This window comes from Tachyglossus aculeatus, chromosome 16 (assembly GCF_015852505.1).
Source record: "Tachyglossus aculeatus isolate mTacAcu1 chromosome 16, mTacAcu1.pri, whole genome shotgun sequence".
Classification (NCBI taxonomy): domain Eukaryota; kingdom Metazoa; phylum Chordata; class Mammalia; order Monotremata; family Tachyglossidae; genus Tachyglossus; species Tachyglossus aculeatus.
Genome location: NC_052081.1, coordinates 29,888,606 through 29,916,167, shown reverse-complemented (window position 1 = coordinate 29,916,167; position 27,562 = coordinate 29,888,606). Strand labels below are relative to the sequence as shown.

Below are 27,562 nucleotides of genomic sequence, written 5' to 3'. Positions count from 1 at the left end.
TTGCATTCCACTGGCAGAAAAAGTGACTATTCAAGTACTTTAAGAAACATTTCTATTATGAAATAATTCAAAATTGCTCCTGTTCATATCCATGTAAAATGTTATTTTATTGAAGTATTAGTCTCAAACAATCAAAATGCTACTTGTGACAGTGAACCAATGAAAATGAAACAGTAAGGACTACATAGCCTGGCTCGAATACTGCAGACTCTTCTCTGATCACTGAGTGTAAACATAATGACCTATTATATACTGTAGTTGATAGAAATTTAAAATCATTGAAGGAAAAATTTTAAAAAATTATGGTTTGATGGATCTTATTTCCACCTAGGGTTTCTCCACTTACTCTCTGTATCTCGAGCTCATCTATCCCACCACGAACCCCTTACCAACATTCTGCCTCCGGTGGAGAACTCCCTCCACCTTCACAACCAACAGTCCATCACAATCTCCAACTTCAAAACCCTGTCAGAATCACTCTCCTCCAAAATGCTTCCCAGGCTAAGTCTTTTATTTCCCTTATTCGCCCTCTGCTCTGTGTTGACTACAAACTTGGCTACGTATCCCTTAAGCACTTTGATACTCATCCCAACCCCACAGTGCTTATGTAAATAGTCTTAAATTATATCTCCCCTATCCCTAACCTAATGTCTGTCTCCCCCAATTGACTGTAAGCTTCTTTTGGGCAGGAACTATGTCTACCAACTCTCCCAAGTGCTTAGTAGAGTGCTCAGCACACAGTAAACACTCAATAAAAACCACTGATTGATGGATTGAGAAAACTACAGTTTCACCAGTATAATTTTTCACTTTTCCTTCCATATGCCACCTATAATCTGGTGGCCTGCCTTTCTTCTTTACACACTGAATAGATACCATAATATACCACATCATCCATCAATTACAGAGCAAGCTTGCTTCATTTTCTGTTTCACATTTGATTTGTAGCATTCTTCCATTTCTCTTCCTTGGATCTTTTCCATTTCATTTGGAATAAAGGCAGTCTTCAGGCTTACAATATAATTGTTTCCTGAAAGCCACAACTTAAAGCAAAACATTACAAATGGGAAATTGGTTCTGAACCAAAGCTGAATATTCTAGCTTTTCCATAACTATAAAGAATAAAATGCTCATTTTAAGTGAGATTCTACATTAAGTTCTAAGTTAAGAGCAGAACCCATTTACAGTCCAAGTCATGATTTATGGCCCAGGTCTTCCCAGCATCATGGTGCCATGACCTGGAAGCTACTGCTTTGGTAGACACTGCCAGTCTTTGCTGAATTCATTGTTCAGTTACAGTTTAGAATTCCTGCTGGACCCATACACCTCCTAGAATATCTTAGGTGGCCCTTCAGTCAGAAACACTCACCACGGGTGCATAGCCCCAAGAAGAAGACACAGCACTATGGCCCTGGACCACCGACAGGGCCTGTGGTCAACTAGAGTTAAAAAGCATATTATATTTGAATTTTCTATCTCTGATAAATCTTTAATGTGCACTCTATTCTTCTGAGTATCAATTCATTTTTCATGTTTTCATTCAATGAATGGCATATCTTTAGTCCTACTGTTTTAAAACTGAATTATATTTTCTCCGTTTCCTACAAAGTTTTTAGCCTGCCCCTCTTCACTTCCTGATTCCTGTTCCAGAGGGACTGAAAAGATTTTCTTCCTAATCTCCCTTCTCCATATTTTCAAAATTACACTGATTCCAAACCACTTTGGGGATTTAGCTAGAAAGCGTTTTCCTGGAAAGCCTGTCAGAAAATGTTCTCCAACATCTTAACAAAAACATATTTTTCTTTTAGTAATGACATTTTTCCTTCACTCAACTCAGAAAATATACAACTTGTTTTCAAATTATCTAAAAAAACCCCTCATGATCGCAATTCAAAAATAAATGACAACCTTTTATCCAATATGTTCTATTTATGAAATGGTATCTCCTGCCTAATATCTGTGACTGATCCATATATATTGCTGTAATGGATAATTCAGCTTGCCAAAATAATTCTCAATTATCAGTTTGGGCATCCTAAATTGGGCAAAATCAACTGGATAATTGCTTGGGTCCATTTCGCTTGGGTTAGAAAAGTATTGCGATATTCTACATAGAATGGAAACTCTTCAGATAGTTTTTGAAGCCCTTGACATAGTAGAAGATTAATTAAGCCTGTTTGTGATGTTTGTATTGTGATCTCCCAAGAGCTAAGCACAGTGCTCTGCTCAAATTAAGTGCTCAATAAATAAGATTGACTGATTAAATATTAATCTCAGGGGTCACTAAAAGATTGAAACATTTTGTATTTTCAAAAATGAAATGATTACTGGAATTTAATATTTTTAAGCAAAGACCCCCAAAAGTAAAGAAGTCAAGAAGGAAAGCCCGTTGATTTCACCAGTAGCATTGGGAAAGGTAAGAACACACAAATGCTTCTTACGTAGTATCCAAGTACAGCGTGTGAATTTTCTGACCAATCAGTTTAGGATAACGCTTCATGGAAGGGTCTGCTCTGAAATCTCCAGTATGTAGTATAACATTCCCGTTAGGAAGATAAAAAAGCAACATGACAGCACCTGGGCAACTGAATACATACGCACAGATTACAATGTGACCACATACGTATTGAATCTCATAAGCAGAATGTGCTTTAGGGCTTTCAAATATTCTAATTAAAAATAGAATACTCAAACTTTATGATGACAAAGTACTGTACTTTAAATAGGGTACAAGTAAAATTTCAATTCTTAGCAGTTTATGATAAAAGTTTCAGAGGGACCATCATGAAAGGGGAGGAGGACTAAAGGGGAGGAAGTCCCCTTTCTTCATTTCTTTATCTCTTTTGCTGAGAAACTGGTCAGGTGAAAGAGTGAACGATCTGAACTCTAAACAGATAGCAAGAAAATAACATCACAAAAGTCAATGTTAGTTTTTCATCACTGTCTAATTTTTAAAAGATTACCAGTGTAATGTCAACATATGGAACCACTATAAAATTTTCACTGAGAAATAACTGTATATGTAAACTCTGCCAGGAGATGAGCAATAGAGATCTTCCAGTCCTACTGGTGCATGATTCTATAGTCATTTGGTCCAACTCTTAGCTTTCAAGAGGAAACTTTCCATTAGTAATAAAACTTATAATAAACAATCATAAAGCAAGTGGCTGCAGGAAATTAACCTCTGGATCAACAAAAAGAATCAGTTTTTTAAGACTTCTACAATATGGTATTTTTAAAACAACTCTGCTACTTACTGATTGGCATCAAGCAACACAACTTTGATCCCATTCACTATGCACACAGTATCCATTGGCAATACATGGATGTACTGTTCTTGCACATTAAGTTTGCTCTTTACCAAATTCCCAGTTATCTGGAAAGAGAAAATTATTACTCAAACAACAGCAAGTCAAATGAGATGTCAATAAACAGATGCTTTATTAAGTTCTCATTTTAACTTTGATAGTAATATATATTTAGAGGCAGCATGAGAAGACGTGTATTTCTGAATAGTTTAGATGTCCTAAGACCCTTCAGAAATAAGTCAGTGACGTACCCACTGGGAATCGATGGTAATCCCAAATTGTGATTTTTCTCTAATCTCCTAAACAGAATTCTGAAGTGATACGGTAACTGAACTCTATCCTACAATTCCTGAAATCTGCCCAGCCAGTGAGTCCAGCTTCTCTTTGGGGGACAAGCCCCTATTTTAATCCCTACCATGTTAAATGAGGCATTGTAAAAAGTCATCAAAATGTTGTTGATCTAGGGGCACATGCATCTTTATAGATTATATATTTAAAAAACATACCTTATTGCAATAGATTGGATATGTGAATTTTTTTGACAGGCCACCATAATGATCAGAATGAAAATGTGTGAGGAAATACGCTGTGCAATCATCTATTGCTCCATACTGAAAGGCATCAACCGTAAAGCCAGTTCCTATAAAGAAAACCCACGCAGGATAGATTATAAGGGAACTAATGAGTTCAAAAAAAGGAATTAAACTTAATTGCTTTCAAAACCCTCTGTTTTTTTTCCCCTTAATTTCTAACCAAGTTCAGTGTTTACATCACAGCTTCTAAAAACTCGATGAAATTCTATGAAAGGAGGTTTTAGGACAATAAGCTTAGTAAGCATCTACTGAGAATTCCCATGCAGAGCCTTCTCTGAGAATAACTGCACTTAAATAAAGCCAAATCTTGAGACATATTTACATGTAATATTTAAGGAAGGTATAATACTTATTGGACACTTGCAAGTCTCTATGTTTGAAATCAATAGCTAAAGAAGAATGTTATCTCTCAATTCAAAGTGCTATTTTTTCCAAAAACATGTGGTATTCATGAACAAAATGGGGCTTAAGTAAGGCTACTTGGAAGTAAACACACTTTGGGCAGATGCTATGCAAGAATCCCTTCATAATTTTACCAATATTTCTCAATATCAACAATGAATATTCCAACTCTGGGCTCACCCTGAACTAGGAATCAATCATATCATAGTTCCAAACCAAGTTTCTATGACATACATAAATAGGGTTTCATGAAGAAATACATTTCAAAGTTAAATTTTGGCCACAGACTATCAATAAAGCATATTTTAACTTAGCTGAAACCATTTATTTTTCATGACTTTATATGCTGACACAGGAAATTACTCAGTTTTCTTCAAAGCTACAAAATTAGACTGAACATTTTTCCACTAAATCACTTGTACTTTTTATTTTTTACACATATCCTATTTATAAGAAACTCACAGTTTCCATCTAAATTAAATTATATTTTGCAACATAACCAATGTTTTGGAGACAAATTAGTTCTATGAAAAACTGGGTCAATTTTAGTTTCTAATGAGCAGTCTCAAGCAGCTAATTAAAATTAGGCTTAAAATATTTTGAAACCCATTATTCTCTTTTCTGACCCAAAATCCATCCTTTCCAAAGAACTGTCAATAATAATAATAATGATAACATTTGTTAAGTGCTTACTATGTGTCAAGCGCTGTTCTACGCACTGGGGTAGATACAAGGTAAGCAGGTTGGACACAGTCCCTGTCCCCCATAGGGTTTACGGTCTTAATCCCCATTTTACAGATGCCAGAACTGAGGCACAGAGAAGTTAAGTGACTAGCCCAAGGGCATCCAGCAGACAAGTGCTAGAGCGGGGATGAGAACCCAGGTCTTTCTGATTCCCAGGCCTGTACTTTATCCACTAGGCCAAGCTGCTTCTGGGGTAGTGATACATTTACCAAATCTCTACTAGCTTCATACCCTTTGCTGCACACAGATTGACATAGTAAGGGGTAAGAAACACAGAATAAGAGATTGTCTAACAAACTCATTCCCTCCTTGATCTCTCAGCAGCCTTGACATCATGGGCCACCCCAATCTCCAGGAATCATATCAAACCTTGGTTTCTCTGATACTGTCCTCTCCGGGTTCTGCTCCTGTCTGTCTGCTCCTCCTCTGCCTCCCAGCCCCTAAATGTGGTGTACCCCAAAGCTCTGACTGAGTCCCTTTCCATTCTTCATCTACTCCCATGACCTTCCACTACCATCTCTATGTAGATGACTCCCAGATCTACATCTCCAGCCCCAACCTCTCTACTTCTCTACAATGGTGCATTTCTTCTTGCCTTCAAGGGCACCCTGATGACACCTCAAACTCAGCAGGTCTAAAACTGAACTCCTTAGCTTACCTCCCAAATCCTTTCCTCCCTGCAATTTTCCCATTCATTCATTCAATTGTATTTATTGAGCGCTTACTGTGTGCAGAGCACTGTACTAAGCGCTTGGGAAGTACAAGTTGGTAAAATATAGAGACGGTCCCTACCCAATAGCGGGCTCACAGTCTAGAAGGGGGAGACAGACAACAAAACAACACATATTAACAAAATAAAATAGAATAGGAAATATGTACAAGTAAAATAAATAGAGTAATAAATCTGTACAAGCATATCTACAGGTGCTGTGGGGAGGGGAAGGAGGTATAGTGGGAGGGATGGGGAGGAGGAGAGGAAAAAGGGGGCTTAGTCTGGGAAGGCCTCCTGGAGGAGGTGAGCTCTCAATAGGGATCTGAAGGGAGGAAGAGAGCTAGCCTGGCGGATGTGCGGAGGGAGGGCATTCCAGGCCAGGGGGAGGACGTGGGCCGGGGGTCAACAGTGGGACGGGCGAGAACGAGGCACAGTGAGGAGGTTAGCGGCAGAGGAGCAGAGGGTGCAGGCTGGGCTGGAGAAGGAAAGAAGGGAGGTGAGGTAGGAGGGGGCGAGGTGATGGAGAGCCTTGAAGCTGAGAGTGAGGAGTTTTTGCCTGATGCATAGGTTGACTGGTAGCCACTGGAGATTTTTGAGGAGGGGAGTAACATGCCCATAGCGTTTCTGCACAAAGATGATCTGGGCAGCAGCGTGAAGTATAGATTGAAGTGGGGAGAGACAGGAGGATGGGAGATCAGAGAGGAGGCTGATGCAGTAATCCAGTCGGGATAGGATGAGAGATTGAACCAGCAGGATAGCAGTTTGCATCACTGCTGACACCACCATTATCCTTCCTGGCTCAAAAGCTCAAAACATTGATATTTTCCTTGGACTCCTCTTTATCCTCCAAACTGCATATTTAGTCAGTCACCAAAACCTGTCAGTTCTTTCTTCACCACATCTCCAGAATCCACACATTCCTCTCCATTCTAGCTGCCATCACACATGTCTAAGAACTTATCAAATGCATCAGCCTCTTCGCTGACCTCCCTGCCTCTTACCTCTTCCTTTTCCAATCCATACTTCACTCTGCTGTCCAGATCATTTTTCAAAAACATCATTCTGCACCCATCTCTCTACTTCACAAAAGCCTTCGCTTGTTGTCCATCCATGTCCACATCAACCATAAACTTCTCACCATCAGGTTTAGAGCACTAAATCCACTCTCTATCTCCTCCCCCATCCTCACTCCTCTGCCACCACAACCCATGCTGCATACTTCACTCCTCTGTTCCAACCTACTCACTATGCCTCACTGCCAACCTCTTACACCCTTCCTCCTACCTAGAACTCCCTGCTCATTACATCGACAGACCATTACTTTCCCTATCTTCCAAGCCCTACTAAAATCCCATCCTCTTCAGGAAGCCTTCCCTGACTAATCTCTCATCTCTCCATCTTGTTTTCTATATTACTACACACACACATGCACTTGAGTCCACTCCCCACTAAGCACATAGGTACTTATTCAACTCCCACAACCCTGAAGTATAAGGATATATATACACACATATACATCCATACACACTTCTCATCCCTTCCTTCTCATACCTATAATTTATACTGATTTCTGTCTCCCCCAGTCTATTCACTCTCCTGTACTCTCCCAGGGCTTTGTCCAGTGCTCTGCACACAGTAAGTGTCCAATAAACATTACTGATATGTTGACTAAAACCCACTATAAAAACAAAGCCATAAAATAGATTCAAAAACTTAAAAGATATGTTCATATTCAGTGAATCTGTTGGAATTTGAATGCTCTTTTTCAACCACTATCATTTTGACTTACCTGGTATTTTCTTGTAAAAGGGACATATCTTTTTTCTTGAGCCTTCCTCTGTATGGGCCGACTCTTTGAATCTCTTTCTCCACCTTCGTAACCCACCTCTGGCTGGTTCTGTAGACACTTTAGTTTCACATAAATTGCCAGTGAAAGGTTTTAAATCATTCATGGACATAACAGCTTTTGTCTTTTGAACTTCTTCCTCCAAAGCATCTGATTCTCTAAGTCTCTTTCTCTGCCTTTGTGATCTCTCTTCAGTTTTGACAGTCAGTGGTTCTGTGTCACTTATAGAATCTGCTTTCCTCTTCCTCTTCCTGGAATGCTGCTTTTTAGGACTTATGATTGGACTTATGCTCTTCATACCTTTTGAAATACCTTTTCCTACTTTCTCTTCTTTCACTTTGGCTGGTAACCCAAAAAATACACCTATGTCCATTTGCTTCAGAGTTTTGGAGGGAGTGGATTTTACATCACATTTTTGTGAACTAGAAAAGCATTCTATAGCTGACTGAGATGTCTGGCTATTGTCCATTGTTCCCTTAATCTCAATTGCACTACTGCTTTTGTCACTTAGGTGACTACTTGACAGCTCTAAAACTTCCCTTTTGGGTGACTTGAGAAGCAGAGAGCTTTCTTTCCTGCACTTCAAGGATTTTGACCTTGCTCTGTGAGCTTTGTTTGGAGAAGGACAATTGCCCACAGCTGAATCTTTAGTGGGCTCATCACCCATATTTGACTGAGAGACAAACAATTTAGGCCCATCAAGGTCTTCTTCAGGCGCTTTAGTATAATTACTAGGAAAAGTCAGCTCCCCAAATGACGCACCTGAATGGAATTGTAAAAAATTAGTAGCACATGATAAATCACTAAACTTGGTACTCTCACTACTTTGGGAAGTAGATACAGACAAAGCACTCAAAGTATAGGGTTCCATAAATCCTACACTGTGCTCATTCTCATCATTATAATTTGTGCTGTTGTATTCTGAGTTTCCAGTTAGGGACAGTTTATTTTGTGAATTTTCCAGATCTCCATCTATATCATAAGTGTCTTCATCACTTTTAAGTGGTGAATAAGAGATTTCATAGTCACTAAGGTCTGTTTCTGGCAGCAGCAGATTGAACGGTTTGGGGTTGTTCTGACTGTCTGAGTCTCCACTAGCCCGAGGCAAACCAGAACACTCAAATCTGTCATTACCAATTGGCTCAGGGAATTGCAGAGTCTTTTGAGACCCTGGAGTGTTTGTGGAAAAGGAAGTCTTTTTATTGGTTTCGGGTGGAAAGTGTGCTTTTCTTGGACCTGACTTTATCAACGAGGAATTGTTTGGAACCTTTCTTTCCTCCTCAATTTGTTTCTGATTTGGTGACCGTTCTTTCTCAAGGTTACAGAGGTGACTTGATGCTCTACAAACGAATGTAGTCTCCGAGCTGTTTGCCGGAGAGCCGGAATGACCATCCTCTGCTCTACTCTGAGCAAGCAGGAAGTGTGAATATCGCTTATAGTGAGAAGGAATGGTAGAAGTACACAGCAGACCATCAGGACACTCTAAAAAAGACAAAAAACAATATTTGAAAACTAAATGTACCCCAATAGACGATGTGGTTTTTAGCATAGCACCATAAAATAAGGGTCTGAAAAATGTATCTTCTTTTTCACAATTTAAAATATTAGTGTAAATCTCACTGAACTTAAAATTTCACACTTTAACCACTAAATGTGTGGCTTTTATGGAACAATGCCTTCAGTAAAATGATCCACAATTAGTGACCAAAACGTTTTGCTGGAAAAATCACGATAAAAATAACACAACAGTTTTCCACTTTTGCAAGCAACTCCAACAATTTTGAAGATTTGTAATATCTATGTTACCTCTGTACCTAGGGCTCCTTTAATAGGACCAAGAAAGTAACACCCAATTCATCAATTTCACCATCCAACCCAATTCATTCATTCATTCAGTCCCATGTACTGAGTGCTTTCTGTGTGCAAAGCACTGTACACGGCACCCACGCTCCAGCTGCCTGAAAAGTAAAGGCAACTGGTATCTTTCAAGGCAGTTCGAAATTCAGGTCAGATTTGCCAATTTTCAACAAACTGGATAAAAGAAAACCACAGAAATAAGTACTACGGGAGGTATCGCTACTAGACTATACAAGGGGATCAACCCTCACCCAGTTTTCCCAGACCCAATGAACAGTGAACAATTAGAGACCCAACCTACCCAAACCTAAACTCTTTTTCTCCACTTACCTGGCCACTGACCACAGGGACTAACACACACAGTACGTGAACACATTTCCCTGTGTGCTCCTAATTCAGCTTAGGTTTGGGTGGCCTTCACTGGGAAGGACAGTGCACCCTTAAATGTTCTGTCCCATTTTACTAGCAGTATTTAGCAAATTGTAAGTGCCTAATAAATCCCATTATTATTTTCTGCTGTAACTAATGGGCTCCCGCTACCTGAAAATGCTACGAGGAAGGGGTCAGCCTGATCCAACTGCTTTATTTCTGCTCTGCCTCAACTGATTATGGTCTCCTGGGAACCTCCAGGCGGCTCAGCCCACACAGAACCCTACTCTAGAATCCTGTAATCAGTCAAATGGTGTTTACTGAGTGCTTACTATGTGCAGAGCATTATACTAAGCACTTGAAACAACAGAGGAAGTTCATGAATTAGTTCCACTTATAATTCGCCTGTGTATGGTATATTTCTGGACTGCAAGGAAGACCAATACTGAAGGTGGAAATGAACATTTGCTTGGAACATTATTAAACTTTTAAGGAACTATAGAGACAGGGATAAGTTAGATTTTGCTTCCCCACTTTCCAAAACATGGAAGTGATTAAAAAAAGAATGGTGGTCATTTAAAAAGATCAATCTCATCAACATTTTAACTTAGCATTATTGATAGCACATTGTAAATTTAATGTCACTTTGCATGAGGACATTAAGCTATAGATTTATTATCATCGACTCTAGTTACTCCTTGACTATAGCACTGGTTTGGAGGCCTAGAATACTGGCATCTTTCTTTTGACCTCAGAGAGGAATCAGAAACATAAAGTTACTAATTAAGAGATTATTAAAAACAGTCATATACTTTACATACTTCCTCTGGGTAGCTTTCTTTAAATTTAGGCCTAGTTCTCCACACCCTAATTCATATAAACCCACCAGCAATCTCCAGCATTTAGTTATACCCCATCCTGAACACTTTCTGTTTCTATGCTTAACTCAACAATCACAAAACAGATAAAAAATTACTTTGCTCCTTCTTGTAATCTTACCTTTTCCAGAAGATACTGGAATGTCCAGGCATTCAGAAATGTGCCACCGAGGTGTCTGATTTAGCAATAAAGAAAAGGGCATCTGACAGTTTGGGCAGTAGCCATCATAAATGGGCCGTTTCTTTGGCGTGACTTGTTTTTTGTTACAACTTTTGCTTTGCTTTACTGGCGTGCTTGCCTTATCCTGGGACAGCTGAATATCGTCCTGATAATTTAAATCCCCATCTGAGACTACGCTTGTCTGAGAACCATATTCTCCCTGTTCCTGCTCCTTGTCCTTAGAGCTTTCCTTATTTTCAACAGTCTCTTTTTTATTTTTCCTTCGATTCTGTCTTGTTTTGTATTTCCCATCTGTTGCCTTTTGAACAGACTTAGAAGTATTATCTGAATGATTTTCAGAGTAACTTTTTAGTTTCCTTTTTGACTTATATTCCCAAATAGCCTCTTCCAACATGGAATCTTCTGACATGGCAAATAGTAATTCTAAAGAAATTCCACCAATCATAAGCAAACTAGAATTCTTTGATGTCAACCATTCTTATACCAATCAATGGTATTTACTGAGCACTTAGTGAGTGCAGTGCACTGTAATAGGTGCTTACTTACAATGTACTTGAGAAATAGTCAAGTAGTAAAAATACTTTAACTCCATTGATAGAAATGAAGGTAACAGCAAGATTTTGAGTGGACATCTCTGTGTTTATTTCATCCTACTGAAAACTTAAAAAGAGGCTTGGCTTGAGTGCATTAGCTGAGGGAGGCTTTTAGCTGCATTAGCTATTTCCTTTAATGCTATACTAAATTTCTGTTTTTTATTGGACAAAATTAATTTACCAAAACTGAGAATACAAATTAGAAGCTTCAAAGTTGTAAATGGAAGTGCAGGAAAAGAAATTCACTCTGTGAGCTATTTTAAATACTGCCTTTCAGTTGATAGAACCAAAGTAAATGGAAACACGAAACTCCTCCAAGTTCACTGACAACACATTTCAGAGATCTAACTGATCCTGACTTGTTGACTGGTAATACTATTCTTTTTATAACCAAGGTGAAGAATGTTAGCAGGAATTGTCCGGCTCTTCCCATATTTGAGTACGCAGGCATTTATCGACTGCCATTTCCCAGGTGAGCAATCCAACATGTTCCATGAACATCAACGTCCCTGAAACAAATGGATAAGAATCAAAATTTATGAAAGCAATCACTTGAAAGGGGACATCAACCCTCTCTAGCCACAGATCATGTGCCCCTTCCTGTAGTGGAATAAGAAAAAGTGCTTATGTTTACTGGAACGTAAGAGAATAAAAATAATACTAATGTGGTATTTGTTTGCTATGTGCCAAGCACTGTTCTAAGCACTAGGCTAGATACAAGGTTGTCCCACGTGGGGCTCACAGTCTTAATCCCCATTTGACAGATGAGGTAACTGAGGCACAGAGAAGTGAAGTGACTTGCTTAAAGTCATACAGCTGACAAGTGGCGGAGCCAGAATTATAACCCACCACTTCTGACTTCCAAGCCCTTGCTCTATTCATTATGCCATGTTGCTTCAGGGTTTTATGGGGGTATTGGCAAAAAATGAGACAAAGGCAGAGAAGGGAGACAGGCTGACAAAGAAAGGCATTGTCAGGATCATGATGTTGACAAGGGACTAGCAGAAACAGCAGGTAGAGAAAAAGGAGCTAATGGGTACCATCCCTTTTACTTTTCCTGCATGCTCCCAAGTGCCTAAGTGCTCTGCACACAGAAGTGGTTCAACTAAAAGGAGGCTAATGCTGCTCTTCCCATACCACCAAGGCAAGTTCCATTTCTGCTGCTATTGTGTTGTTACAGGCAGCTATGGAGGATTCCGACTAAATTAAGAATATCAGGCACCCCTTGCTAACCCCCTTTACCCCTTCAGACACACAGTGCCAGACTGCAGTGAAAACCACACTGATGGCATCCCTAATTCCATCCTGACAAACTTGGGTGCTGGTCTTGGCATAGTGAAAGCCTTCGAGGAGCAAAAGAGGGCACTGGCAGAAGTGGACACTTTGGCATGGATCGGATGATCGTGAAGGTGGTAATAATAATAATAATAATAATGTCATTTGATAAGTGCTTACTATGTGCCAGGCACTATTCTAAGCACTGGGGGATACAAGGTAATCAGGTTGTCCCACATGGGGCTCACAGTCTTAATCCCCATTTTCCAGATGAGGGAACTGAGGCACAGAGAAGTTAAGTTACTTGCCTAAAGTCACACAGCTGACAAGTGGCAGAGCTGGGATTAGAACCCATGACCTTTGACTCCCAAGCGTGTGCTCTTTCCTCTGAGCCACGTGTAGACAGACAACCTCAGCTCCCTTTCTGCAGGAGCAGCATGGCCTAGTGGCAAGAGCATGGGCTTGGGAGTCAGAAGGTCATGGGTTCTAATCCCAGCTCTGCCACTTGTCTGCTGTGTGACCTCGGCAAGTCACTTCACTTTGCCTCAGTTACCTCATCTGTAAAATAGGGATTGAGACTGTGAGCCCCATGTGGGACAACCTGATTACCTTGTATTTACCCCAGAGCTTAAAACAGTGCTTGGCACAAAGTAAGTGCTTAATAAATACCATAATGATTATTAATTACACATTTATCTGTAGCTGCTGTCGGTCACCCACACTGGATTCCTCAGGGCCAGCATTATTGGCTTCCAGTTAGAATTCAAGGGAACCCCACCAATTCTGATGTGGCAAGGTGATTTTTTTCAGTTGCACTGCCAATGGGGGTGCTCGTCCATCCTTCACCTTCAATATCTCTGCAGAATGGACACCTAGAGAGACTGAACTATGGCAAAGGACATGTTACATGGGCTACGTCCTTTCCCAAATAATAATAATAATGGCATTTGTTAAGCGCTTACTATGTGCAAAGCACTGTTCTAAGCATCGGGGCAGATACGGGTGATCAGATTGTCCCACGTGGGGCTCACAGTCTTCACTCCCCATTTTACTGATGAAGTAACAGGCACAGGAAAGTGAAGTGATTTGCCCAAAGTCACACAGCTGACAGTTGGCACAATTGGGATTTGAACCCATGACCTCTGACTCCCAAGCCCGTGCTCTTTCCATGGAGCCACGCTGCTTCATGTTACACGGGCTACGTCCTTTCCCAACCACGTTGTCCATTCAGTCGTACTTATTGGGTGCTTGCTGCGTGCGAAGCACTGTCCTAAACGTTTGCCCTTTCCCCCCAGTATTGTGGGTGGGCAAGAGGGTAACTGGACCGCATGTCTAAATCCATTCCTCTCTGTGCCACCACAGGGACAGCTTGAGGAAGTGTTGTGTCTGATGGCCCGAGATCAAAGCCTTTGGGGACCCCAGATCCTGGCACACAACCAGGAAAGTGCACCTGGGCCCTGAGCCCTCCAGCTGCAAACTCCCCTCTCGCTTGACTGACAGTTCATTCCTACCGGCTCTTTCAAAATCCCCCTAACGTCGGGGAGAAATTTAGGCCCTTCTCAGCCACGTTGAGAAGCAGCGTGGCTCGGTGGGAAAAGCCCGGGCTTTGGAGTCAGAGGTCATGGGTTCAAATCCCAGCTCCGCCACTTATCAGCTGTGTGACTTTGGGCAAGTCACTTAACTTCTCTGGGCCTCAGTTACCTCATCTGTAAAATGGGGATGAAGACTGTGAGCCCCCCGTGGGACAACCTGATCACCTTGTTAACCTCCCCAGCGCTTAGAACAGTGCTTTGCATATAGTAAGCGATTAATAAATGCTATTATTGTTATTATTATTATTCTCTCTCCAATAGCCCAAATAATGCATCCCCATCCCAAATTTCCCTCTCCTCCGCCCTCACCTTTCGCTTCCTGGCGGGAAAGCGTCACCGAGACCAGCCCCCCCTCTTGCCGAACCGGCTGCTATCCGTTTTTAAAATGATTTTTAAAAATCATCATTTCCCATTCATAAGAATTTGGAAAAAAAAATCGCCATAGCACGCCGTTTTTCCGAAAGCCAAACCGTCCGGTTTTTCCACCGGGACGAAATGTAGCGAATCCGGTGATTTGAACGCACAGCTCCTCCGCGGGGGAAGTTCGATGATAATGAGGAGAGACGAAGCGTGGGTGAAAATGATAATAAAATGGAAATTGAATTGTTTTGACACGGGGATTTGGTTTTTTTTTTTTTTAATTCGGGGGTCTGTTGTTGAATGTGCTGCGTTGAAACGAAAGGATGGGGCGCAGAGGCGGCGAGGGGAGGGAGGGAGCCAAGATGGCGGCGGTGGTGGCGGTTGGGCCTGAGGCCTGCAGCCTGTCGAGCCTGTATCCCGCCCAAACCTCGCTGGAATACGCCCTGCTCGACGCCGTCACCCTCCAGGAGAAAGACCATTTGGTCTACCAGTATCTCCAGAAGGTGGACAGTCGGGAGAGGGACTTAAAAGTCCCCGAGTTTGCGGAAGGTGAGAGGTTTGGCGCGGGGTCATTCATTCAATCGCATTTATTGAGTGCTTACAGTGTGCAGGACACTGTGCTAACCTTTGGACCAAGTACAAGTCGGCAACAGACACGGTCCCTACCCAACAACGGGCTCGTAGTCTAGAAGGGGGAGACACAACAAAACACGTAGACAGGTATCAAGACATGTAAGACAGGTGAAACAGTTGGCCGGCAGACGGGGCGTAATAATAATAGTAATGATGGCATTTGTTAATCCCTTACTATTCTATTACTAGAATAGTAATTTGTTAATTCCCTTACTATTACTAAGCGCTGGGGGGTATACAAGGGGATCAGGATGTCCCACGTGGGGCTCACAGAGTTCATCCCCATTTTCCAGATGAGGGAACTGAGGTCCAGAGAAGTTAAATGAGTTGCCCAAAGTCACACGGCAGCAGACATAATAATAATGGTATTTATTAAGCGCTTACTATGTGCGGAGGTTACAAGGTGATCAGGTGTGAGCCCCACCAGGGACAACCTGATCACCTTGTAACCTCCCCAGCGCTTAGAACAGTGCTTTGCACATAGTAAGTACTTAATAAATGCCATTATTTTTATTATTATTATCAGGTTGTCCCACATGGCGCTCAGTCTTAATCCCCATTTTACAGATGAGGTAACAAGCACAGAGAAGTTAGGTGACTTGCCCAAAGTCACACAGCAGACTTGTGGGGGAGCCGGGATTAGAACTCATGACTTCTGGCTCCCAAGCCCGGGCTCTTTCCAGTGAGCCCCGCTGCTTTTCACCTATGGTTCCCCCACGCCAGAGGATGCAATGCTTTCATCCTGAAATGAATCGGACTTTGTGCTTGTCGTTCTATCTCACGCTTTTTGCGGCGTCCAGCAAACGCCCCTGAGGAATGCTGATGATGATTAGAACAGTGCTTTGCACATAATAAGTGCTTAACAAATGCCATCATTCTTATTATGATGATGACAGTATTTCTTAGGGTGCTTACTACGTGCCTGGCATGGTACTAAGCGCTGGGGTGGAGACGAGCAAATCGAGTTGGACACAGTCCCTGACCCACGTGGGGCTCGCAGTTCCCATCTTCCAGAGGAAGGAACTGAGGCACAGAGAAGTGAAATGACTCAACCAAGGTCACACACCAGACAAGTGGTGGGACAGGGATTGGAACCCATGACCTTCTGGTGGTCATGGTATTGGTTGAGAAGCAACGTGGCTCAGTGGAAAGAGCCCAGGCCTTGGAGTCAGAGGTCATGGGTTCGAATCCCAGCGCTGCCAACTGTTAGCTGTGTGACTTGGGGCAAGTCACTTCACTAGGCCTCAATTACCAAATCTGTAAAATGGGGATTAAGACTGTGAACCCCCCATGGGGCAACCTGATCACCTTGTAATCTCCCCAGCGCTTAGAACAGTGCTTTGCACATAGTAAGCACTTTAAATGCTATTATATTCTCTGTGCCTTAGTTACCTCATCTATAAAATGGGAATTAAGACTGTGAGCCCCCCGTGGGGCAATCTGATTACGTTGTATCTATCCCAGAGCTTAGACAGTGCTTGGCATGCAGGAAGCACTTAAATACCATTATTATTATTATTATTATTGGTATGTGCTTCCTGTGTGTCTAGCACTGGTCTAAGCACTGGGGTCGATTCAGATCAATCAGGGGGGATACAGTCCCCATCCCACATTGGGTCCACAGTATGTCACGTGTCTACTTGTTCTGTTTTGCTGTCTGTCCTCCTCTTCTAGATTGTGAGCCTGTTGTTGGGTAGGGACTGTCTCCATATGTTGCCGAATTGTACTTTGCAAGTGCTTAGTATAGTGCTCTGCACACAGTAAGGACTAAATAAATATAATGAATGAATGAAACTAAGAGGGAGAACAGATAATGAATCCTCATTATACAGTTGAGAAAACTGAGGCACAAAGAAGTTAAGTGACTTGCCCAAGTCCACAGCAAGCAGTTGGCAGAACCGGGAGTAGGACCCAGGTCCCCTGGCTCCTAGGCCCATGTTCTTTCCACTAGGCCATACTGCTTCTCAGCTGCACCTAAGTAGGCTTCAAATAATTTAACAGGTGAGATGTGGATTTCAGACTGCAACCCAGCCTCTCCTGGTATAGCTGGTTTTAGCAAGAAACTGTTCCAGCTGCCTTTTGACAGTATTTGTTGAGCAACTGAAAGAGTAACTAGAGGGCCCTGCCCTATGGGCATCAGCTGTGTTGGGCCCTCTTACTGGTTTTCAAATTTTTGCCCATCTTCCCACAATCACCAGAAGTTGTAGTACTGGTAATGACGACAGCAGTGGTGATGACAGTGATAAAAAAATAAGCACTTTTAATGCCTGCACTCTACTTACAGTTCCTTTAATGCTGAACCACTCACTGTTCCTCAATCTCATCTCTCACAGCACCAACCCCTTGCCCACATTCTCCCTCTGGCCTGGAGCTTCCTCTTAATGTATGACATATTGCAACTCTCCCCCCGCTTCAAAGTCTTATTGAAATCCCATCTCCTTCAGAGAATTGAAGTGACTTGCCTAAGGTCACACAGAAGACAAGTGGCAGGGCCAGTATTAGAACCCATGATATTAGAACCCATGACCTTCTGACTCCCAGGCTTGTGCTCTATCCACTAGGCCATGCTGCTTTCCATCCTACTACCACCTATTGATTGATGGTCCAAAGAGAGGTACAAGGATGTAGGTTCAGTGGGTGGCCTTGGACCACTGGAGGCTCACACTTCAAGGGAGAGGGCCAGCACACTAAAAGAATGGCAGGATAAAACAAAACAATTGAACAATAACCACAGAACTTTACTGCTGGGAAATGAACTGTTCCCAGGCAGGCCTTTCTTGGTTCAAAAGGACTCCAACTTTCCCAATCATCATCATCAAATTCTATAGTAGTTATTCACCACCTATTGTATGCAGAGCACTGTCATGGTTGTTTGAGGGTGTCAAACAGAAGCAAAAAGCATTATGACTGCCCTCAATCAATCAGTGGTATTTGTTGAGCACTTACTGTGTGCAGAAACTGAACAAAGTGCGTAAGTACAGCCTAGTGCTCACAAGACATACAATGTTGTAATTGCTAACATAAAATAGGTTAAGGAAGCAAAATAATAAATACAAAGAAGTTAAAAGTAAAGATTAGGTAATAAATAGATGTACCCGTGAGTGCTAAGATGGAAGGTGGGGAATATCCAGGAAGGTTCTAAATGTTGCCATGGCAGGTGGCTCCTCTCTCTCCATTTACCCATAGAGTGAATCTTTTCTCTTGTTGGGCTGCCTGCCTGCAGCTTCCATTGACCTTTCCCATGAACTAGCATTTTTTCAATAACTTTTGTATGCTGGCAGGGGAAAGAAAAGCTTATTAAGCCAGACTAAGTGTGGTGATGGGTTGTCGGGGAGTGTGGAAGGATCACTTCTAAGAAATGGTCAAGATTTAGTCAAATATGTCCTCACACCATAATTGTTCAAAGAATGAATTATTCAGTGTATTCTCCTTATCCTTCTGATTTCCTTTTGGTCCTCTTACCCTAATTGTCCACCCTAAGAAGAGGAAATTTTAAGGAGCCACAAGTCAGACTAATAATTTATGTCTTTCTAATAGGGTATATTCCTTGAAGGTTGATTTGGAGGAAAGGCAGACTCGAACTAAAATGATATGTGGATTTTATTTATCCAGGCTAGTTATCATTTATTATCGCTTTTAGTATGAATAATTGAGAGTTGGCTATTACTATAGAGTCGAGATTGGGAACCTTACTAGATGGGATTTAATGGAAATAAGTTCACTCTGTCGATACTTATAATGGGGATAGTGATGATGACTCTGGCATTTCTGATTGTAAGTGAAAGACAAACCTCGATTCTGGTGCAGAGACATCAAGGCCAATCACCCTCAAGAAGAAACTTGATTGTAGAGCAAGTGCTTTACCGGGCTCCACTGGCACTGACCCACCCCTGGCAAGGCTCGTCCCTGCTGAGGCAAGGTGCAAGGAGCAGCAAGGCAGGCAGGGAGAGCACGTTGCAGAGTGCATGTAAGAATTTTATGGGCAAAACCCATTTATGGCCAGAGTGATCCCAGCTCAAAGCCAGTGCTGTGAGGAGTGCTGGCCAAAGGAGGACCAGCAGCCAGTTTCTGGAGTAGCCACCTCGGAACTGGAGTATTTCCCACTTACAATAGCTGTCCGTTTTCAGGATTTCTGCTGAGTCTGTCCACTCCCCAAGACATCTTCAGTGGCTCCTTGTTCATTTTGGTCTCCTTGTTCACAGTTCTTTTAGACTGTGAGCCCACTGTTGGGTAGGGACTGTCTCTCTATGTTGCCAACTTGTACTTCCCAAGCGCTTAGTACAGTGCTCTGCACACAGTAAGCGCTCAATAAATACGATTGATTGATTGATTGATTGATTGGTCTGTTTGGGAAGCAGCATGGCCTAGTGGATAGAGCATGGGCCTGGGAGTCAGAAGGACCTGAGTTTTAATCCCAGCTCCACTACATGTCTGCTGTGTGACCTTGGGCAAGTCACTTCACTTCTCCATGGAGCCAGGACTAGGACTCAGGTCACCCAAATTCTAGGGCCATACTCCCACCGGACAAACAGTGGAGCTAATAGATAAATACATGCATATGTACAAGAGATGTTTGCGATTGATATACATAGGTTTATATTTGGGAGAGATTTAAAAATACCTGTCCTTAATTATTGTTTAATGGGCAAATTAGGCTACAAATCATTTTACCCACCAGCCCACACCACAATAAGCTATATTTCAGTCCAAAGTGGATATTATAAGCTGTTGAAATTAGCAGAACATATGAAATACCATGAAGAGGTCAGACCCATAGTCCATTCAGCCTGGTATACCGACAGATACAATATGACACGTCTCCTAAAAGTTAAGGATTCATAATCCTTAACCTTTTCACTGCAGAATTCAATCTATCCCTCTACTATCAAATTTTATGTATCTTTTGTTTGTACATTTATCTAATCCCTCTTGAATGTTCTGATGTTTTCAATTTGCACAGTTTCCTGTGGTATGAACTCTTTAGGTTATGGGTTTTTTTGATAGGTTCCTCTTTATCCTGGTTCCACTTTAACCTCCCTAATCCCCTTTGTATTCCTTCTCGGCTTTGCCTTTCAGATAGAAGAGGGTGACAGAAGTTTTTGTTCTGTTTTTTTTTACCAGGTACCATTGCTCCACCAGACTTGCCATTGGGCCCCTTGCTAGCCTATGTCCAATGCTGGCCCCCCATTCCCAACCCAAACAAACTGGGAAGCTGGAGACATCTGTCTCTTCCTCCCCACACACACACTTAAACTGCACATTTTTTATAAGAATTTTTGCTGAGTTAATTCAATGTCTGTTTGTCCTCTCTTCTAGTAATTGCAATTTCTTATGTATGTATTGCAGGATTAGAATGGCTGAACACAGAAAGCCCAATTTATATGTACAAAGACCTCTCTGGGAAAGTGGTGGTACTGGATTTCTTCACCTACTGCTGCATTAACTGCATTCACCTGCTGCCTGATCTCCATGCACTAGAACAAAAGTTTACTGATAAAGGTAATCACTCTTCAATGGCTTTAGCAGAATTTCCTGTTATCACAGAAGAAGGGTTGAGTCACTTGTTAATGAGCGAATAAACATTTGACTAGTTATTTTCTCTGCCTAGCTGATGAATTTTTGGTATTACTTCCTTCTAAAATATATTTCCAGGCTCATTTCAGTAAAGGTTATGAAAAAATGTCCAACTTAATTGTATGCTTAGCTCTCTGTGATACAAATGCCATTGGCAGCAGTATTAAGTACTTACGCACTGAAGGGGAATACAAAGGATATTATATCAATCAGAGGTATTTATTGGGTGCTTACTTTATGGTATTCGTTAAGCGCTTGCTATATGCCAGGCACTGTTCTGAGCACTAGGGTAGATTCAAGGTAATCAGGTTGGATATAGTCCATGTCCCACATAGGGCTCACAGTCTTAATTCCCATTTTACAGATGAGGTAACTGAAGCACAGAGATGTTGTGACTTACCCAAGCCCAGTCTAGGACCTAGGTCCTCCTGACTCCTAGGCCCATACTCTAACAACTAGGCTGCTCCTTTACTTTAGAGAGTACAGTACAACAGAATTAGTAGATATGTTCCTTGCCCGCAAGGAGTTTACTGTTCAGAGGGGGAGATAGATATAAATTAATTATGGATGTGTGCATATGTACTTGTGAGCAAAAAATCTCAGGCATACTACCCTTGGTAGTCAAGTAGGCTACATGTTGGACACCTCTGGTTTAAAGGGGAGATGAGTTCAGTATGGTCATATTAAGCTGGAGAGGGTAGGAGGACATAGGTTTTAGCTTTTGGAATATTTATTGAGCCCTGTTTCATTATGTACTATCTGCTCATTTTATGCAACAGTTTGACAGAGTAGTAGTTGTAGGAATGGTATTTATTAAACACCTATATGTGAAGAACCCTGGAAGGTAACAGCTTAGGCCCATTACGCCAGGTGGGGACTCAATCTTTGAAGCAGCATGGTTTAGTGGAAACAGCATGGGCTTGGGAGTCAGAGGTCCTGGGTTCTAATTCCAGCTCCGCCACTTGTCAGCTGTGTGACTCTGGGCAAGTCACTGAACTTCTCTGTGCCTCAGTTACCTCATCTGTAAAATGGGGATTAAGACTGTGAGCCTCACATGGGACAACCTGTTTACCTTATAATTTTCCCAGGGCTTAGAACAGTGCTTGGCATATAGTAAGCACTTAACAAATACCATCATCATTATTATTAAACAGACAGCTTTCACAATTACAATCAGAAACAAAACAAATACAGAATCAACAATCCAAGTGTCTAAAACAGTTCTGGAAAGGAGGGTCTTTGCACTCCTGTAGGCTGCAGGTGGTCTGGTTACAAACAACTTCTGCCACTCAGAAAGCATACAAAATAGGGAAGAGCTCAAAATGCAAAAACTTAAAATATGACAGTTGTGGGGGGTGGGGGCGTATAGCCATAAATCAATGACTATATGTTATATTGTTTCCAACAAAGGAAGCCTGCCATGGCTCCATGGAGACAAAAGCCTAAGACATGCTGTTTGAAAAAAGTGGAGTAAACTAGTAGCTCAGAAGATGGAAAAACAGTCCAGGAGACAAGGCACAGAAGTTGGTATATATTTGTATAAGAGTAAAGGGGGGAAGAGGAAACACCTGGTGATGTTGAGATAAGAAATTAACAGCTGTGAAGTCTCAAGGAACTTTGGTAAATAAAATAATTCTGATAAGCAGTTGCAAATTCTATCAGAAATTACTTTGTGTATGTCTTTGTATATGCCCTGGATTCACTGCCAAAATGAGGTCCCAAAAGATGATGGTTCTTATGTAGATCAGGGTGGATGAAGCATGTAAACTTTATAACCTCATAGTTCTTCAGTTAATATAAAAGTCAAAGCTTCATTTGACTATGTAAGTGCTTCCATTTTTGAAGCAGTTTTTTTTCCCAAAACAGAAGCACTCCATCCTAAACCGTTTATACAGTATACTTTGTTTATGTTCAGTGCAGTGGAAATGCCAAGAAATGTTTTTGAAGTCATTTGCAACTTGAAACACTGTTCATTTTTGAGGGAGGTGTAGTAGTATTCTGTAAAACTGGACAGATCATTTGTCCTGTTCTTAACTAGTTATTTGCAGTGCTAGCTAAATACAGGGAAACTGTAACCATTAGTGTGTTTAATTGCTCAGTACATGCTAGGTGCTCTTTTGGCTGTGTAAAAATGAATAAATCATTGGTATTTATTGAACACTTACTGTGCACAGAGCACTGTACTAAGCACTTGGGAGAATACAGTACAACAGAGCTGGTTGACATGTTCCTTGCCCACTGGAAATTCATTCTGTATTCTGTCAAAATATCATCTACATGTTATTAATTTTAATTTAAGATGTTCATACATAATTTTATGGGAAGGAAATAAAAGGAACAAAAACTTTGAGAATATATTTTTTCTTAGGCAATTCAAAGCTTCATAAACATTCATTCACCAAGTCTAACCTTTCATTCTTTAGATGCTTTTCCATGGATAACCTGGAGTCATAAATGACTTATTCATATTAATGTCCTGTCTCCCTCTCAGGACTGTAAGCTCATTATGGTCAGGGAACATGTCTGCTTACTCTGCCAAGTGCATAGTATAGTCCTCTGCACAGAGTAAGCAGCCAATAAATATGACTGAAGAGGGGTTCAGTCCATTTTTAATTAATATTGCACTATCTAGTTAATTCAGCATTTGATTAATGTTCCAAATCTCAGCTTGTCAAGAATCTAGAAATTCAAGGGTCATGAGATGCAGGTTAAATACAGTGTAAATCAAGGAAATATGCATTCTATTTTTTCATTTTAATAACTTTCCCAACCATATTTTTCCATATTTAAAAGAACTCTGATAGTCAAAGCTATTTTTGATTCAAAGTGAAATGTGTTTAAAACGTTATAGAAAAACTGAATATACAATTCTGGTATAATGTGTGTTTTCATTCCCCCTTTATCAAGAAATTAGAGAAAGTTTGTCTGACAGCTGAAGTCCATTTGGGCTCAGCATGCCACAGTTTGCAGTAAAACTGATTGTGCTTTTGCATGTGGCATCAGAACGGTTGAGGGCTAAATTGTGTTTTCCTTATCGAGTTGTTTTACAAGAAGGCAGCCCTCAATTTTTAGACAGGGAGGTTAGAGTAATTTAACCAATCAGCTGATTGCAGTCACTCATCTTTCATGAAAATGGATCAGAAGCAAGAATGCAAAATAATTTGAAGAACAATAAAAAATGAAATTTAAAATTCTATTTTCAATCAATCATATTTATTGAGCACTTTGTGTAGGGCACTGTACTAAACGCTTAGGAGAGTACAACACAATATTCATTCAGTCGTATTTATTGAATGCTTACTGTGTGCAGGGCACACAATTTGAAGCACATTCCCTGCCCACAGCGAGCTTACAGTTTAGAGGGGGGCTTTCAGTCTAATTTTAGGCTTACACTCTGATTTTTAATCGAGAGTTCCAGAAAGGGTACAGTTGGTTTTCTTTCTTTTGAACTTCTGGTACTCATTATGAATTGTTCATAAGATGAAAATATTTCAAGTAGTAGCAATGAAATGCTCAAGTTTTTGTAGTGCTTTGATTCATGCTTTAGGGATTGGCAAAAATGAAGAGGAATCCACAAAAATGAAGGTCTAGGGCTCCTGCCATAATTAAGTAGGGAAATGGTAATAGTGAACAACTAGACCCAATTCTACAATGTGAGTTACATTCTCTCCAAACCCCATGTTGAGGAAAATTTGCTTTGTAGTATTTCCTCTTTAAGGCTTTGTCTGCCCACCCACAGCCACTTCTTCTGACATTATCATGCTGTAGCCAGAGAAGCCTTGTGTTGTTTAAAGAAAATTCCCTAGCAACATTCTGGCCAAAACGCATAATGGAAACGTTTGTAATGGCAGAATTGAATTAATTTAAATGGAATATAGTGATGATTGAACAATATGATCAAGGCTTATAAAAATGTTATCTTCAAATTCACCTGTAGTTTTATTTATTTTTTAAGCTTGCTTTACATAGTTTACTGTCACAAGCAGTGAAAATGCTTTGAAATTAGAACATTTGGTTCATATTTGTATAGTGTAAGTACAAAGTATCAAAGTGAGGGTATGTAGGTAATATTTATATACTGAATCTAGTGATTCTCAAAGTTTTGAATTTAAGAAATATTTTATAAGTAATGAAAAGAGCTGTCATTCATATTCCTAGAAACAGATCCACCCGAAGTTTACCATGTGCAACTTAAAAGCTGCAAGTGAAATTTTCTTTGCCTGGATTTAGATGCTTTCTCATATCTCTATCTGATATGTTTGTGTTCTTAATCTGTGATAGAGCTATTTTGGTTCTTAGAGTGGCATCCAACAGGCTATTTTAAATTCCAGTGGATATTCAGTTCATGTTATCAGTAGGCCAAAAATGTTCTGCTGTTGTCCTGTGGTGAGGAAGTACTTATTAATATTTAAAAATAGTCCTAAGGAGGCCCAACTCTATACTCTTGACTCCCGTAAGACAATGCTTACATATGCAATATTAGTTTAAAAATAAGATTTTAAAAATTGTAATTACCAAATGGTTTTAAGGGTATTATAACTACAAATGAACTGTCAATGAAATAATTTGGCAGATTTTTAAAAGAATAAAATATATTTAAGGATTGCTTTTGATGTAATTTATGAATTCTATTCACTCGTGAAATAGCATAAAAATGGAAACTTTTTTGAAGTTAGTATGAAATAAAGCAATATAAGGTCTAAATAGAAACATTTTATGAAATTACAGTGTGGCCTAGTAGGAAAGGTGTGAGCTAGTGGAGAGAGCACAGGCCTGGAAGTCAGGGGACCTGTGCTCTAATTGTGTACTTGCTGTGTGACCCCAGATAAGTCAGTTAACCTCTGTGGTCTTCATTTTCTTCACCTAGAAAATGGGGATTAAATACTTGTTCTCCTTCCCCCTTTAACCATGAGCCTTGGGGGATAAGGCCTGTGTCCAGTCAGGTTATCTCGAATCTACTCCAGCGCTTAATGCTAAGTAAACACTTAACAAATACTCTTATTGGTAGTAATACTAATAATCACATCACCCCAATCTTGAGGAACAAATAAAAGATTATTTTTTATACCACATAATTGTAAGCAGTGATAACGCCAAGCCAGAGTAGGAGGAGAAACCAAAGGGTATGAGTGGGACAAAGTATGTGTGAAAAATTTAATTCATGATGACCCCGCAGGTCAGGGCAGTACAGAAGGAATTGGGATTGTTAATTCATCAGTCTGTTGTACCCTATTTGGGAGAGTGCAATAGAAGTGAGAGAGCCAGTCTTAAGTGACCACTTAGTCTCCTCACCTCCCTTGTCTTCTCTTGTGTTCTCCTGCTCCCTTATTGCTAAATTTAATTCCCCCTCTACAGCCCCTCTACAGTTTTGGGTTGCAAAAAGTATGCAACTCTGTTTTACTCTCCCAAGCACTTAGTACAATGCTCTGCACACAGTAAGCGCTCAATAACTTCGGTTGAGTAATTGAATATCAAGTGTGTAAAGGGTACAGATCCAAATGCATAGGCAGTGAGAAGGAGGAGGGAGTAGGGAAAATGAGGAGTTAGTCAGGGAAGGCCTCTTGGAAGAGAAGTAATTTTTAATAAGGCTTTGAAGATGGGAAGAGTCTGTTATATTTGAAGAGGGAGAGAGTTCCAGGCCAGAGGGAAGATATAGGTAGGGGGTCAGCAGCCAGACTGATGAAGGTACAGTGAGTAGGTTGGCATTGGAGGAAAGAAACGTGTGGACTGGGTGGTAGTAGTATCCAGATCTCATCTTGCGTTTTCCAACAGAACTGCAAAGAATTCATTGAACGTTTTGGTGGCATTTGCTAAATGATTTTTTTTCAAGATTTCACACTACATACCTAAATAGAATTTATGTTCAAAACTAGGAATCCTTTCATTTAAAATAATGATTTCAAGTATCTGGCTCAATGATACCCACCATTTAGGCCCTTAGTCAACCACTATTTGAAAATATGCCATTTGAACTTTTGCAGATTTATAGGAGTTGTAGAAAAGGGAAGAGTGAGGTTGCCAAAAACATAGCCAATGCAGAATGTGCTAAAACAAACAGATGTAATGGTTGATTTTTTTCTTTATCTGTCAATACGTACGTTGGCTACCTAAATCCTTAAAATGCTCAGTTTTTTAACTGCCTAATCCCTGCAGTAGAATAAATGGTGTAAAACACTGAAGAATTTATCAGTGCCCACAGAATGCATATCTATAACTGTTCTAGGTGCTCAGATATATATATATATTAGTAGAGAAGAGTATATATTAGTATATAGTAGAGAAGCAGCATGGCTTGGTGGAAAGAGCATGGGCTTGGGAGTCAGACATCATGGGTTCTAATCCCAGCTCTGCCCCTTGTCAGCTGTGTAATCTTGGGCAAGTCACACAACTTCTCTGGGACTCAGTTACCTCATCTGTCAAATGGGGGTTAAGACTGTGAGCCCCTCGTGGGACAACCTGATTACCTTGTATCTACCCCAGTGCGTAGCACAGTGCTTGGCACATAGTAAGTGCTTAAAAAATACCAACATTACTATTATTATACTAAACTGTTTAACACCATCATTATCAACAGCGGTTATTTAGTGCCTACTGTAAGCTATGTACTAGATACTCAGTTACATCCCTTTGGACTGTAAACCTGTG

At 40.8% G+C, this 27,562-nt stretch overlaps 2 protein-coding genes across 5 annotated transcripts in view; one reads left to right on the top strand and one right to left on the bottom strand.

Moving 5' to 3' along the window:
• Window positions 1–14,885, bottom strand: part of DCLRE1A (DNA cross-link repair 1A) — a 31,446-nt gene extending 16,561 nt beyond the window's left edge. For 3 of the 4 annotated variants that reach the window (XM_038758457.1, XM_038758454.1, XM_038758456.1), the window contains exons 1-6: window positions 14,660–14,885; window positions 10,831–11,992; window positions 7,549–9,087; window positions 3,815–3,948; window positions 3,258–3,376; window positions 2,442–2,585 (exon numbers count right to left, since the gene is read on the bottom strand). In XM_038758457.1, coding sequence (XP_038614385.1) covers window positions 2,442–2,585; window positions 3,258–3,376; window positions 3,815–3,948; window positions 7,549–9,087; window positions 10,831–11,335 — 2,441 coding nt within the window. In that variant the 5' untranslated portion in view covers window positions 11,336–11,992; window positions 14,660–14,885. Of the gene's footprint in view, window positions 1–2,441; window positions 2,586–3,257; window positions 3,377–3,814; window positions 3,949–7,548; window positions 9,088–10,830; window positions 11,993–13,446; window positions 13,645–14,659 lie in introns of all 4 variants that reach the window. The other variant, XM_038758455.1, reaches the window with a different exon arrangement.
• Window positions 14,886–15,072: 187 nt separating this feature from the next.
• The window catches only part of NHLRC2 (NHL repeat containing 2), a 49,291-nt gene continuing 36,801 nt past the window's right edge, over window positions 15,073–27,562 (top strand). Inside the window, exons 1-2 of the mRNA XM_038758616.1 lie at window positions 15,073–15,259; window positions 20,690–20,842. Of these exons, the coding sequence (XP_038614544.1) occupies window positions 15,073–15,259; window positions 20,690–20,842 (340 nt within the window). The remainder of the gene's footprint in view (window positions 15,260–20,689; window positions 20,843–27,562) is intronic.